Source organism: Cherax quadricarinatus, chromosome 79, assembly GCF_038502225.1.
Source record: "Cherax quadricarinatus isolate ZL_2023a chromosome 79, ASM3850222v1, whole genome shotgun sequence".
Classification (NCBI taxonomy): domain Eukaryota; kingdom Metazoa; phylum Arthropoda; class Malacostraca; order Decapoda; family Parastacidae; genus Cherax; species Cherax quadricarinatus.
Window position 1 is genome coordinate 19,183,715 of NC_091370.1, and position 15,310 is coordinate 19,199,024.

The 15,310-nt window shown below is 44.1% G+C and overlaps 1 protein-coding gene across 2 annotated transcripts in view; it reads left to right on the plus strand.

Annotated features, from left to right (window-relative positions):
• Nucleotides 1-15,310, plus strand: part of LOC128702807 (trypsin 3A1-like) — a 28,405-nt gene that overhangs the window by 1,016 nt on the left and 12,079 nt on the right. Inside the window, exons 2-4 of one of the 2 annotated variants that reach the window (XM_070102036.1) lie at nucleotides 1,762-1,953; nucleotides 5,813-5,925; nucleotides 6,614-6,729. In XM_070102036.1, the coding sequence (XP_069958137.1) occupies nucleotides 1,762-1,953; nucleotides 5,813-5,925; nucleotides 6,614-6,729 (421 nt within the window). The remainder of the gene's footprint in view (nucleotides 1-1,761; nucleotides 1,954-5,812; nucleotides 5,926-6,613; nucleotides 6,730-15,310) is intronic. The other variant, XM_070102037.1, reaches the window with a different exon arrangement.

A 15,310-nucleotide genomic window follows, 5' to 3' on the forward strand; every position in this document is an offset into this window, starting at 1 on the left:
CTTAACTCATTCCTACCCATCTATCTACCATTCCCTTATCTCTGCCCCTTCTAAACCATTCTCCTGTTATCACATTCTTTTTTGCAATTATTTATCCTGTTATCCTTGCCCTTTCCTAATATAGTGGACTCTTGGCTAACGATATTAATCCGTTCCCGAGAGCTCATCGTTAAACAAGATTATCGTTAGCCGAATTAATTTTTCCCACAAGAAATAATGGAAATCCAATTAATCCATTCCAGACAGCCAAAAGTATTAAAAAAAAAATTTTTTTTCATGAAATATACATTTCCCCTACAATGAAAACAATGAGACATGCACAATAACTATATAAATAAATGTTAAAATGACACCTTTATTGAAGAGTATTGATGAGTGATGAGACACTGTTTTTCTTGAAGATTCTGGGATTTTCAGTGTGATACATGAGTAAAGGCTTCACTTTGCAATCCCCACTAGCATTACAACAAAACATGAGAGCTAGCCTGTCTTTCATAGGCTTGTGTCCTGGGAGTGCCTTTTCCTCCTGAGTAATGTAGGTCCTGTTTGGCATTTTCTTCCGGAACAGGCCTGTTTCGACACAATTGAACACTCGTTGGGGTTGGAATTTTTCAGCTTCGCCATGCCTTATCACACTGTGTATGCCACTACGATTCTTAAATCTCTCAAACCAACCTATACTGGCCTTAAATTCACCAATATGAGCACTAGTTCCAGGCATTTTTTACTGTTCACCTGGATGCTAGTCAACTGGTGTGGGTTGCATCCTGGGGGACAAGATTAAGGACCCCAATGGAAATAAGTTAGACAGTCCTCAATGACTCACTGACTTTCTTGGGTTATCCTGGGTGGCTAACCCTCTGGGGTTAATTGTCTCTTGTTAAGCCACACCAACAACAGTCTCTCCACATCTTCGAGTAGTACAGCTGACAGTGGTGCAGCAACAGCTGACGGTGGTGCAGCAGCAGCTGACCATGTTACGATAGTATTTCAATAGTGTTTCTCACCCTTTTTACTACAGGATTGGCACTAGAAGCTTTCTTTGGGCCCATGGTGGCTTATTCAGCAGTTACAAGCACTATAAACAATGGAATAATACAAAATGTATCGAATGTGTGCATGAAACCGGCCACCTTGGCTTGTAAACAATGACAGCAGGGCAGTTGAGGCACCCAGGCTGGATGGACAGGTTCGGGACGAATCACATTGGGCGAGTTTTTTACCGTTAGCCATGCCAAAATTTTTATGCTCAAACGCTTCATAAGGCGGATTTAACCTTATGCTATGCGTTCATTAGCCGAGGGTCCCCTGTATCTGCTAATTTCCAACCATCAATACCCATTCTCTTGTTATCCTTGCACATTCCTTCAATTGTCCTGTCCATTTTCAATTTACACTGTCCATTCCAACCATTCCACATTTTTTAACAGATTCCCCACCATTCTAGTTTGCTTGTTCCTAATATTCCAGTTTGTTCATCCCAACCATTTCAGCTTTTTTTTGATCATTACCAACCATTCCAGTCTTCTTTGCCCACACCTACTATTTCAGTTTTCTCCACCCATTCCTAACCATTCTAGTTTTCTCTGCCTGTACCTTACCATTCCAGTTTTACTCATTCCTAGATACTCTTGTTTTCTCTGCCTATTTCCAACTTATTCACTAAAGCTGGACATTGCTCTCAGCTGTTGGCCTTGTACAAACTGGTGGCAACGGTGGGATACCTGCTGCCGTTCTCACCCACTTCTCACATTTTGGCAGTGAGGTATGGCAACAGGCTTCCAGGAGAGGAGTGCACCATGGGCGGGGGTGTGATGGGGCATTGTGAGGAGGTTGGGGCATGCCTGAATGATGGGGGCGTGGTAAGGCGTGAGGGTGTGGTGCAGCTGTGTAGGTCAGACCTTGACGGTGTCTACGTCTGCTGCAGGAAACCTTACCTCCTCGCCAGAGAATGTAAGTGTATGTAATAACTGAAAATTTAAAGGATATGCAAATAATGAAAAATGTGTAGTTTAAATGCAATATAAATAATATGTTAAAAACTACAGGGCAGAGGAGCTTGTACAGAATATATAATATGCTTAGTTTCATAATGTCACACCCATTATGAATACCCTTCCTGTAACATCACACCCATGATGTATTACTTGTCATGTCATACCCATGACCTGTCATGTCATCTTCATGATGTATGGGTAGCTATTTTAGCTAAGTTATAGAGAGCGCCATCATCACTGACTCACTGGTGCAGATGACCTCAACTTTATCAGAACTTCCCGGACATGTCTGTCCACAACTGTCAGTGTGGTCAAGTGACGAACCCATCACATACATGATAAACCCCCCAGCATCACTCTCACTATTATCCTCACCACTCTGCTGCCATAGTCAACATAAATACTACCATCCTCACTGCCACCAGTGTCAACATAACCTTCACCACCACTGGTGTCACCATAACCCTCACCACCACCAGTGTCAACATAACCTTCACCACCACTGGTGTCACCATAACCCTCACAACCACCAGTATCACCATAACTCTTGCCACCACCAGTGTCACCATAACCCTCACTACCATTGTCACCATAACCTTTGCCACCACCAGTGTCACCATAACCCTCACCACCAACAGTGTCACCATAACCCTCACCACCACCAGTGTCACCATAACCCTCACCACCACTGTGTCACCATAACCCTCACTACCACCAGTGTCACCATAACCCTCACCACCACCAGTGTCACCATAACCTTCACCAGTGTCACCATAACCCCTCACCACTACTGTGTCACCATAACCCTCACACCACCAGTGTCACCATAACCCTCACCACCACCAGTGTCTCCATAACCCTCACCACCATTAGTGTCACCATAACCCTCACCACCACCAGTGTTGCCATAACCCTCACCACCACCAGTGTCACCATAACCCTCATCACCATCAGTGTCACCATAACCCTCACCACCATTAGTGTCACCATAACCTTCACCAGTGGTGTCGTAAGGGGGGACAGGGGGGCTGCCCCAGGTGACACCATCAAGGGGTGACACCATAGAGCCTCTAAAGAACATGACGCTAATGCCAAAAACAGTCAGCAACATAAGAGAAAAATCCTTCGTTTCTATATAGCCTGTTATGTGATTACAGAATACAAATGGGCCTATATAGGGAAAATCATTGATTTTGATGATGTGATAGATGATTTTGCAGGAACATAGGCAAGGAAATGTAAGATCAGATTCAATGAGACGTTACCTGTATTCAAGGTGAAATCATGACTAGTGTTTCTCTGATATTGCAATGCTTTTCTTTATTTTCAATTTTTTTTGCATTGTTGAAGATCAATAAATGTAGGATCTGTTGACTGTTGATTATATATTTTATCATTAATAAAGTTGCGGAGTATTCTCCTGTTTGGTTTATGGCCCTTAACATTCTCATTGCTAAACCTTAGTCACTTGGCATGCAGTAGTGATGTAACTGAAATTTACTCTCCCCCCCATTCCCCCACCCTTAGATTTCATGGGGGTCACACCAAAGATGCCACCCCGGGTGACCCCAACCCTAGCAATGCCACTGACCTTCACCACAAGTCACCATCATGGATGTCTTGCTTGTGAAGGCCTCTTGATCCAGGGAATTATAGGTAGCTTCACCTTCCTTGGATTGAACTACATTACCTCCCATTCATTAAGCACTGTATGACCCCTGCACATTTACCATTGTAATTCTTTTTTTTTCTTCAGTTTTATTTCACTCATAACTCGAGAACATCTCATCTAATCAGTTTCAAATTTTCAGCATTGGAACAGTTGGCATGTCCACATGTCATGTATACCTGGAGAGGGTTTTGGGGGTCAGTGCCCCTACGGCTCGGTTTGAGACCAGACCTCGTGGTGGATCAGGGTCTGATCAACTAGGCCAGAGTTGTTAAAAACATTCCCAAAATCCTTAGTGACACAGTTTCAAATGCTCATAAAAAGTGCCTAAAAATTTGCTGAGGGTGGAGAGTGACTCAGATGTATAAGTGCAGACTTGATAATTTTGTGTGTTAAATAGTGGGAAATTTTTATTCCTATTAAATAATTTTCAGTTTACCTCTTCTGAATGGCTTCAGTATTTAATAGCTAATACATATTAGGGTGAGGATAGTACCTATTAAGTTTTGTATGTGTGGAGGCAAATTTGGTAATGTAAAAAATTAGTAAGAAAAAAATTTGTAATTACAGTGGACCCCCGCATAACGATGGCATCACATAGCGATTATTTCGCATACCGCTTACTTTAATTGCAAAAATTTTGCCTCACATACCGCTTAAAAACCCGCTTACCGATTTTCGTCCGAGACGCGTCCAATGTGCGGCCTGAGCCACGCTCACATGTTCCGCCGGTGGCATTGTTTACCAGCCAGCCTCCGCGGTAACATCCAAGCATACAATCGGAATATTTCGTATTATTACAGTGTTTTCGGTGCTTTTTCTGGAAAATAAGTGACCATCGGCCCCAAGAAAGCTTCTAGTGCCAACCCTACAGCAATAAGGGTGAGAATTACAATAGAGATGAAGAAAAAGATCATTGATAAGTATGAAAGTGGAGTGCATGTCTCCGAGCTGGCCAGGTTGTATAATAAACCCCAATCAACCATCGCTACTATTGGTGGTACAGCTGCTGCTGCTGCTGCACTGTCAGCTGCTGCTGCTGCTGCACTGTCAGCTGCTGCTGCTGCTGTAGCACCGTTGTTGGTGTGGCTTATTGAGAATACCAAGAAACAATTAACCCCAGAGGATTTGCCACCCAGGATAACCCAAAAAAGTCAGTGTCATCGAAGACTGTCTAACTTATTTCCATTGGGGTCCTTAATCTTGTCTCCCAGGATGCAACCCACACAAGTCGACTAACACCCAGGTGAACAGGGAAAAATGCCTGGAACTAGTGCTCATATTGGTGAATTTAAAGCCAGCAAAGGTTGGTTTGAGAGATTTAAGAATCGTAGTGGCATACACAGTGTGATAAGGCATGTTCTGGAAGAAAATGCCAAACAGGACCTACAGTACTCAGGAGGAAAAGGCACTCCCAGGACACAGTGTCTCATCAGTCATTGCTGCATCTTCAATAAAGGTAAGTGTCATTTATTCTTCATTTAGTAGACTAGTACATGCACAATATATACTGTGCATGTACTACTCTACTATTGTGCATGTATCCTTCTCTTTGTGTGTGGGAAAATGTATATTTCATGTGGTAAAATTTTTTTTTTCATACTTTTGGGTGTCTTGCACGGATTAATTTGATTTCCATTATTTCTTATGGGGAAAATTCATTCGCATAACGATTATTTCGCATAACAATTACCCCTCTTGCACGGATTAAAATCGTTAACCGGGGGTCCACTGTATTGGAATCCTTGCCATAACTGGAGAATGACTCACCTTATCAGCTTCAAATTTTCACCAGTGGTGTGGTATCCTAAACACAAAGCTCATGCTGCTATAGGATAGCATAATTCCCAGTGTGTCAATTTTTGAATAAATAGTGATATTCATTTTTTTTATTCTACTAAAAAATGCCTATTCTGATTGGCTTCAAAATATTGTTGATGATTCATCATCATCTTTCTTCTGATTAAATGATAGAACTTATAACTGTGGTGTCCTGTCTTCAATATTTAATGTCTTATAAAATTTACAACTGTATTTTACCCATTCCCTCAGGTAGGAGGGGCTGGGCTTACGAGATACAGGGATACCTGTCTGTGATCATGGAGCCACAAAAATACATCTCATTTATAATGTAACTCCACTACAGTGTGTGACGCATGGAGCAGGTACTGGCGGCAGGAGGAAGACCAGAGCTGTGTTGTCGCTAAGCCACTCATCGTAGGAGGCACCCAAGCGAATATTGGAGAGTTTCCACATTCGGTAAAAACTGTCAGTTTCTTTGCACTTCATTTTGGGAAAAATATCACATTATGTATCTAGCATGCTGTCTCCTGTCCATTTTTCCCTGGGATAAAATATATTGTGTCTAGCATGTTGTCTCCTGTCTGCTCTTCCCTGGAGCAAGTGTAGAAGTGTTCAGTTGGAGACTGGACAAGTATCTTCACAGGTGCCAGATCAACCAGGCTGTGATGGATACTATATGGGTCAGTAGGCCACCAGCAGCAACAGTCTGGTTGACCAGACAAGCACCAAACAAGCCTGGCCCAAGGCTCTGGGAGTAGAAAAAATCTCAAAACTCATCAAAGGTATACAGGTGTATGCACACAGTTAATGTGGATGAAAGAATGTTGGATGTCCTAGCAGTCAGTGATATAAAATTAACATGGAAGTAAAGACTTTAAACAAGAAATTAAAATAAGTGTATTATAAAATGAATGTTAAATAAATTATAATAATGAATAAAGATAGTAATAATGTTAGAATTACTGACAAAATGTTAGGTATACGAACACAGATGCAACTAATGTGGCAATGTTTCACACTCTAGGAGCTTTATAGCTCCTGGAGATCAAAACGTTGCCACAATAAAATGTCACATTAGTTGCATCTTTGTCCATTTATCTGAATAAAAATAGATTGATGGTCACATATGCTACCCTCTGGGCAGGCCATCATCGGCACCAAGAAATGGAACAGACCTATCAAGTACTTCTGTGGTGGTACCCTTATCTCTCCTCACTACATCCTCACCGCAGCACACTGCCTCTTCTTCCCTTCTACTGCGTAAGTTAATTGTTAAGCACTTGATATCAAGTGAGAGATGCTAAGCAGATCTATTTTTTTAAATAATAATACATACAATAATTTTATTGCATCATGAAAGAATATTTATATGGAGATGGGTGACAGTTATACATGCGGGAAGTCTATAGTTATGCAGAACATTTCATGTGTATAAAAAGTAATGGACCACACAAAAATATTAATGATCAAAATTAAAAACTTAAGAGGAAAAAACCAAGTACCTCATATTTTTTATTCTAAGTTTAATGAAGACAAAACAGTAAGTATAACTTAATTTATTCTAACTGTATAAAACTAATTTATTACAATTTCCTAATTTAATCCTTAAATGAATATAAAATTTTTTTAAATGATTTGCAGTCACCTGGATATTTCAAGAAAAATATATCCAGTAACTTTAATCCTGGAGTTCATAATTATTTCAGATGCGAACACTCAAGGTTCAGATCGTGCTGACATTTAGTCTGGGGTTGACGCACCACCTTGCCTCACAGAGCAGTGCCTCGGGGCCAAGCAAGGGCATAACGAGTTTCTTACTATTTCCAAGTTAAGAGTTTTGGCACCATTAACCATATTTATATATACGTACACACAATACGTCATGTTATTTACTTTATAATTTAAAAGAAAAGTTACATAAAGATAATGGTAATTTACAGTATGTATATACTGTTCATAAACTTAACAGTGCAGTCTCCCTCTTTCTTTTTTTTCTCTCTCTCTTTCTCTCTTTTTCTTTCTCTCTCTCTCTCTCATACTTATTCACATACATAGACACATACATATACAGTCTTTCCTCATTTATCTACAGGGTTCCATTCCTAAGAGTGGGTCAGTGAGCGAATTGGTCGTTAAGCAAGGAGTACACTATATTGGTAGTGGGTTTGTGTCAACCATCTTTAGATATTTTTTTAATGTCACCTTTGCACCATTTTTAACATTTCTGGTATATTTTTAAAATGTTTATACAGTAGTGTACTATATATTGTAATAAACAGAATAGAGGAAATCATCTCTAATATACATTATTTAGGTTTGCATACTGGTTGTAGGTCTGAGTGGCCGGTAAACGAGTAGTAGGTCTGAGTGGTCGGTAAACGAGTATGTTGCTCAGTTTTTCTGCTTATCTCCATGGAGAAGTGGAACAGAATTCTTCCTCTGTAAGCCATGTGTGTCATAAGAGGCGACTAAAATACCGGGAGCAAGGGGCTAGTAACCCCTTCTCCTGCATGTATTACTAAATTTAAAAAGAGAAACTTTCATTTTTCTCTTTGGGCCACACTACCTCGGTGAGATAGGGATGGTTTGTTGAAAGAGGAAAGATACATATACATGTATATCTCACACAGGCATGCAGGCACACATACACAAACACACACACATAGACACACACACACAGACACACACACACACAGACACACACACACAGACACACACACACAGACACACACACACAGACACACACACAATGATGGACACACTTGCTGAGGTGGCAAGAAGAGCTCACTCCAGCAGAGCAAAGTTGCTGGTTATGGGGGATTTCAACCACAGGGAGATTGACTGGGAAAACCTGGAACCACATGGGGGTCCCGAAACATGGAGAGCCAAGATGTTGGACGTGGTGCTGGAAAACCTCATGCACCAACATGTTAAGGACACTACCAGAGTGAGAGGGGAGGATGAACCAGCAAGATTGGACCTTGTGTTCACCCTGGGCAGCTCAGACATTGAGGACATCAAGTATGAGAGTCCCCTAGGAGCTAGCGACCACGTGGTTCTGTGCTTTGAATACATAGTAGAGCTGCAAGTGGAGAGAATAACAGGAGTTGAATGGGAAAAGCCTGACTATAAAAGAGGGGACTACATAGGGTTGAAGAACTTCCTGTGGGAGGTCCAGTGGGACAGAGAACTGGCAGGAAAGCCAGTAAATGAAATGATGGAATATGTAACAACAAAATGCAAGGAGGCAGTGGAAAGATTTATTCCCAAGGACAACAGTAACAACGGGAAGACCAGACCGAGCCCCTGGTTTACCCGACGGTGTAAGGAGGCAAAAACAAAGTGCAATAGAGAATGGAAAAAGTACAGAAGGCAGAGAACACACGAAAATAGGGAGATCAGTCGCAGAGCCAGGAATGAGTATGCACAGGTAAGGAGGGAGGCCCAGCGACAGTATGAAAATGACATAGCATCGAGAATCAAGACTGACCTGAAACTGTTGTATAGCCACATCAGGAGGAAGACAACAGTCAAAGACCAGGTGATCAGATTAAGGACAGAAGGTGGTGAACTCACAAGAAATGATCAGGAGGTATGTGAGGAGCTGAACAGGAGATTTAAGGAAGTTTTTACAGTAGAGACAGGAAGGGCTGTGGGAAGACAGCACAGAAGGGAACATCAAGAGGGAATATACCAACAAGTGTTGGATGACATACGAACAACTGAGGAGGAGGTGAAGAAGCTCCTAAGTGACCTTGACACCTCAAAGGCGATGGGACCGGATATCTCCCCATGGGTCCTTAGAGAAGGAGCAGAGATGCTGTGCATGCCTCTAACCACAATCTTCAACACATCCATTGAAACTGGGCAACTACCTGAGAAATGGAAGACAGCTAATGTAGTCCCATATTTAAGAAAGGAAATAGAAATGAGGCGCTAAACTACAGACCTGTATCTCTAACATGTATTGTGTGCAAAGTCATGGAGAAGATTATCAGGAGGAGAGTGGTCAAACACCTGGAAAGGAACAAGATTATAAATGAAAACCAGCATGGGTTCATGGAAGGCAAATCTTGTATCACAAACCTCCTGGAGTTTTATGACAAGGTAACAGAAGTAAGACACGAGAGAGAGGGGTGGGTAGATTGCGTTTTCCTAGACTGCAGAAAGGCCTTTGACACAGTTCCCCACAAGAGATTAGTGCAGAAGCTGGGGGATCAGGTGCATGTAACAGGGAGGACACTACAATGGATCAGGGAATACCTGACAGGGAGGCAGCAACGAGTCATGGTACGTGAAGAGGTATCACAGTGGGCGCCTGTGACCAGCGGGGTCCCACAGGGGTCAGTTCTAGGACCAGTGCTATTTTTGATATATGTGAACGACATGATGGAAGGAATAGACTCTGAAGTGTCCCTATTCGCAGATGATGTGAAGTTGATGAGAAGAATTAAATCGGATGAGGATGAGGCAGGACTGCAAAGAGACCTGGACAGGCTGGACATGTGGTCCAGTAACTGGCTTCTCGAATTCAATCCAGCCAAATGCAGTCATGAAGATTGGGGAGGGGCAAAGAAGACCGCAGACAGATTAAAGGCTAGGTGGACAAAGACTACAGACCTCACTCAGGGAGAAAGACCTTGGGGTGACCATAACACTGAGCACATCACCGGAGGCACACATCAACCAAATAACTGCTGCACCATACGGGCGCCTGGCAAACCTGAGAATAGCGTTCCGATACCTTAATAAGGAATCATTCAAGACACTGTACACTGTGTATGTTAGGCCCATACTGGAGTATGCAGCACCAGTCTGGAACCCACACCTGGTCAAGCATGTCAAGAAGTTAGAGAAAGTACAAAGGTTTGCAACAAGGCTAGTCCCAGAGCTCAGGGGAATGTCGTACGAGGAAAGGTTGAGGGAGATCGGACTGACGACACTGGAGGACAGAAGGGTCAGGGGAGACATGATAACGACATACAAGATACTGCGGGGAATAGACAAGGTGGACAGAGATAGGATGTTCCAGAGAGGGGACACAGGGACAAGGGGTCACAACTGGAAGCTGAAGACTCAGACGAGTCACAGGGACGTTAGGAAGTATTTCTTCAGTCATAGAGTTGTCAGGAAGTGGAATAGCCTAGCAAGTGAAGTAGTGGAGGCAGGAACCATACATAGTTTTAAGAAGAGGTATGATACAGCTCAGGAAGCAGAGAGAGAGAGGACCTAGTAGCAATCAGTGAAGAGGCGGGGCCAGGAGCTGAGTCTCGACCCCTGCAACCACAATTAGGTGAGTACACAGACACACACACCCAGACACACACACCCAGACACACACACACAGACACACACACACAGACACACACACACAGACACACACACACAGACACACACACACAGACACACACACACAGAACCATACACAGACACACACACGAGGTTTGATAAACTCATGGAGCGGGGAGAGAGAGGGCCCAGACAACACGGTGAAGAGGCACACAGGAGCTAAGACTCGACCCCTGCAACCACAAATAGGAGTACAAATAGGGGAGTACACGCACACACGCACACACACACACACGCACACACGCACACACACACACACACACACACGCACACACACACACACATACAGACACACACACACACATATACAGGATTTTACACCTTCCTGTGAAGTGACCCTATAACCCTTCCTTTCCCCCCCATCTCTCTCCCTCTCCTCTCTCTTCCTCTCTCTCTCTCTTCCTCTCTCTCTTTCTTCCTCTCTCTCTTTCTTCCTCTCTCTCTCTCCCCCTTTCTCTCATCCTCTCTCTTCCTCTCACTCTGTCTCTCTTCCTCTCTTTCTCCCTCTCCCTCTCTCTCTTCCTCTCTTACTCTTTTCTCTCTCTCTCTCTCTTCCCTTGTCACTCCCCCCTCTCTCTTACCTTTTCCCTCTCTCTCACTTTCTCCCCCTTTTTCCCTTCTCTTCCCCTCCTTCTAGGCTCCCCTTCTCTCTCTCCCTATCTCTCACTCTCTCCCCCTTTTTCTTTTTCTCTTTCTCTCTCTCTTTCACTAAAAAAAAAAAAAATGGTTGGGACTCGCAGGAATCAGGGATCAGATGGTACTGGTAGGGAGGAATGGATGGAGGAACAGTGGAAAAAGGATAGAGCAAGAATGGGAGAGAAAATTAGGAGAGCTTTCTGAAAAAATGGAGAAAGAGCTCTCTGTGAAATGGGAAAAGAGGTTGGAGAAGGAGACGAAGAAGTGGGAGGCACAAGTCGAAACTGCAGTAGCCAGGGTAAATTTGAGGTAAACAGGCTGAAGCAAGTCTCAGGGGTAGTGACCAGAGAAGACACACCATACGAAGATGAGAAGCTGAACAGGAAGGAAGGAGATATGAATTATGCTAAGGTCATATCAGCCTGCAAAGAAGGGATAGGGAGTGGAAGGGAAGAGCAGATGGGTGCAGATGGAGAGGGAGATAGGTCGAATGCTGAGGCACAACCATGCTACCAAGAGCCACTGGAAAAATCAAGGAAGAAAATGACCACATACAGACAGGAACCAGAGTCACAGAGGGAGAGGCAATGGGAGGAGGAAAGGGCAAAATCAGTGATTACCCATGGGCTTCGGGAGAGAGAGGAAAGGACACACACTGAAAGACGGCAGGAAGAAAGAAAGGAGATTGAGAAAATCATCACGGAAATAGGGGGAGAAGACATGGATGAGATTGTAAATTTTCAGAGAATAAGGGGGTACTTGAAGGGGAGAAACCGACCGATCAAGCTGATTCTCAGGACAGAAACAGTGCGGAACAGGATCCTCCAAGAGAAACCACGGTTGAAAAGCTCGGAAGAGTACAAGAAGGTGTTCCTAGACAGAGACAGAACACTAACAGAGAGACAGCAGCTGAGGGAGAGGACAAAAAAGCGAAAGGAGCTAGGAAAAGAGACAAGGATGGAACCAGCAGAGGTCAGTCAGAGCAGAACAGAGCAGCAAGGGCAAGCACACACACAACTATCCTCAGAACCCCACAACCTATCACACCATCCCAACACAATACAATCCATACCCACAGCTTCCACCCAACCCCCAACCATAGAATCCCACAGTATGCTACCAGGTCTCCCACCCCCACAGGCCCCCAAACCACAGTGTTGGAAAGGAAACTGAAGGTATGGTACACAAACGCTGATGGAATAACAAACAAGTGGGAGGAGTGGCACGAAAGAGTCAAAGAGGCATCACCAGACATCATAGCGATCACAGAAACCAAGCTTACAGGTATGATAACAGATGCCATCTTTCCAGCGGGATACCAGATCCTGAGAAAAGACAGAAGGAACAGGGGGGGTGGAGGAGTGGCATTGTTGATCAAACACCGATGGAATTTTGATGAGCTGGAGAGAGGAGACAGCAGAGAAAAAAGTGATTACATAGCGGAAACGCTTCACTCTGGTGGTCCCAAGGTGATAATTGCAGTGATGTATAACCCACCACAGAACAGCAGGAGGCCAAGGCAAGAGTATGACGAGAGTAATAGAGCGATGGTTGACACACTGGCTAGAGTGGCCAGAAGAGCTCATGCATGCAGGGCAAAGCTCCTGATCATGGGTGACTTTAACCACAAGGAGATCGATTGGGAGAACTTGGACCCACATGGGGGCCAAGATACATGGAGGGCTAAGATGATGGAGGTGGTACTGGAAAACTTCATGTACCAACACGTAAGGGACACTACAAGAGAGAGAGGAGAGGATGAACCAGCAAGACTGGACTTAGTATTCACCTTGAGTAGTGCAGATATTGAGGACATCACATATGAAAGACCCCTTGGGGCCAGCGATCATGTGGTTTTGAGCTTCGAATACACAGTAGAGCTACAAGTGGAGGGGGAAGCAGGAAGGCCAGGACAAATGAAACCAAACTACAGGAAAGGGGACTACACAGGAATGAGGAACTTCCTGAATGAGGTTCAGTGGGACAGAGAACTGGCAGGGAAGCCAGTTAATGAGATGATGGAATATGTAGCAACAATGTGCAAGGAGGCTGAGGAGAGGTTTGTACCCAAGGGTAATAGGAATAATGAAGAAGCCAGGAAGAGCCCATGGTTCACCCAAAGATGTAAGGAGGCAAAAACCAAGTGTGCTAGGGAATGGAAGAAATATAGAAGGCAAAGGACCCAGGAGAATAAGGAGAGCAGTCGTAGAGCCAGAAACGAATATGCACAGATAAGAAGGGAGGCCCAACGTCAATATGAAAACGACATAGCAGCAAAAGCCAAATCTGACTCGAAGCTGTTATACAGCCACATCAGGAAGAAAACAACCGTCAAGGACCAGGTAATCAGGCTAAGGAAGGAAGGAGGAGTGACAACAATAAATGACCGTGAAGTATGTGAGAAACTCAACAAGAGATTCAAAGAAGTGTTCACAGAGGAGACAGAAGGGGCTCCAGAAAGATGGAGAGGTGGGGTACACCACCATGTGCTGGACACAGTACACACAACCGAGGAAGAAGTGAAGAGGCTTCTGAGTGAGCTAGATACCTCAAAGGCAATGGGGCCAGATAACATCTCTCCATGGGTCCTGAGAGAGGGAGCAGAGGCGCTATGTGTACCCCTAACAACAATATTCAATACATCTATTGAAACAGGGAGATTGCCTGAGGCATGGAAGACAGCAAATGTGGTCCCAATCTTTAAAAAAGGAGACAGACATGAAGCACTAAACTACAGACCAGTGTCACTGACATGTATAGTATGCAAAATCATGGAAAAGATTGTCAGAAGAATGGTGGAACACCTAGAAAGGAATGATCTCATCACCAGCAGCCAACATGGCTTCAGAGACGTGAAATCCTGTGTCACAAACCTACTGGAGTTCTATGACATGGTGACAGCAGTAAGACAAGAGAGAGAGGGGTGGGTGGATTGCATTTTCTTGGACTGCAAGAAGGCATTTGACACAGTACCATACCAGAGATTAGTACAAAAACTGGAGGACCAAGCAGGGATAACAGGGAAGGCACTGCAATGGATCAGGGAATACTTGTCAGGAAGACAGCAGCGAGTAATGGTACGTGGCGAGGTGTCAGAGTGGGCACCTGTGACCAGCGGGGTCCCACAGGGGTCAGTCCTAGGACCAGTGCTGTTTCTGGTATTTGTGAACGACATGACGGAAGGAATAAACTCCGAGGTGTCCCTGTTTGCAGATGACATGAAGTTGATGAGAAGAGTTCATTCGATTGAAGACCAGGCAGAACTACAAAGGGATCTGGACAGGCTGCAGACCTGGTCCAGCAACTGGCTCCTGGAGCTCAATCCCACCAAGTGCAAAGTCATGAGGATTGGGGAAGGGCAAAGAAGACCGCAGACGGAGTACAGTCTAGGGGGCCAGAGACTACAAACATCACTCAAGGAAAAAGATCTTGGGGTGAGTATAACACCAGGCACATCTCCTGAAGCGCACATCAACCAAATAACTGCCGCAGCATATGGGCGCCTGGCAAACCTCAGAACAGCATTCCGACATCTTAATAAGGAATTGTTCAGGACCCTGTACACCGTGTACGTTAGGCCCATATTGGAGTATGCGGCACCAGTTTGGAACCCACACCTAGCCAAGCATGTAAAGAAACTAGAGAAAGTGCAAAGGTTTGCAACAAGACTAGTCCCAGAGTTAAGAGGTATGTCCTATGAGGAGAGGTTAAGGGAAATCAACCTGACAACACTGGAGGACAGGAGAGATAGGGAAGACATGATAACGACTTACAAAATACTGAGAGGAATTGACAAGGTGGACAAAGACAGGATGTTCCAGAGACTGGACACAGCAACACGAGGACACAGTTGGAA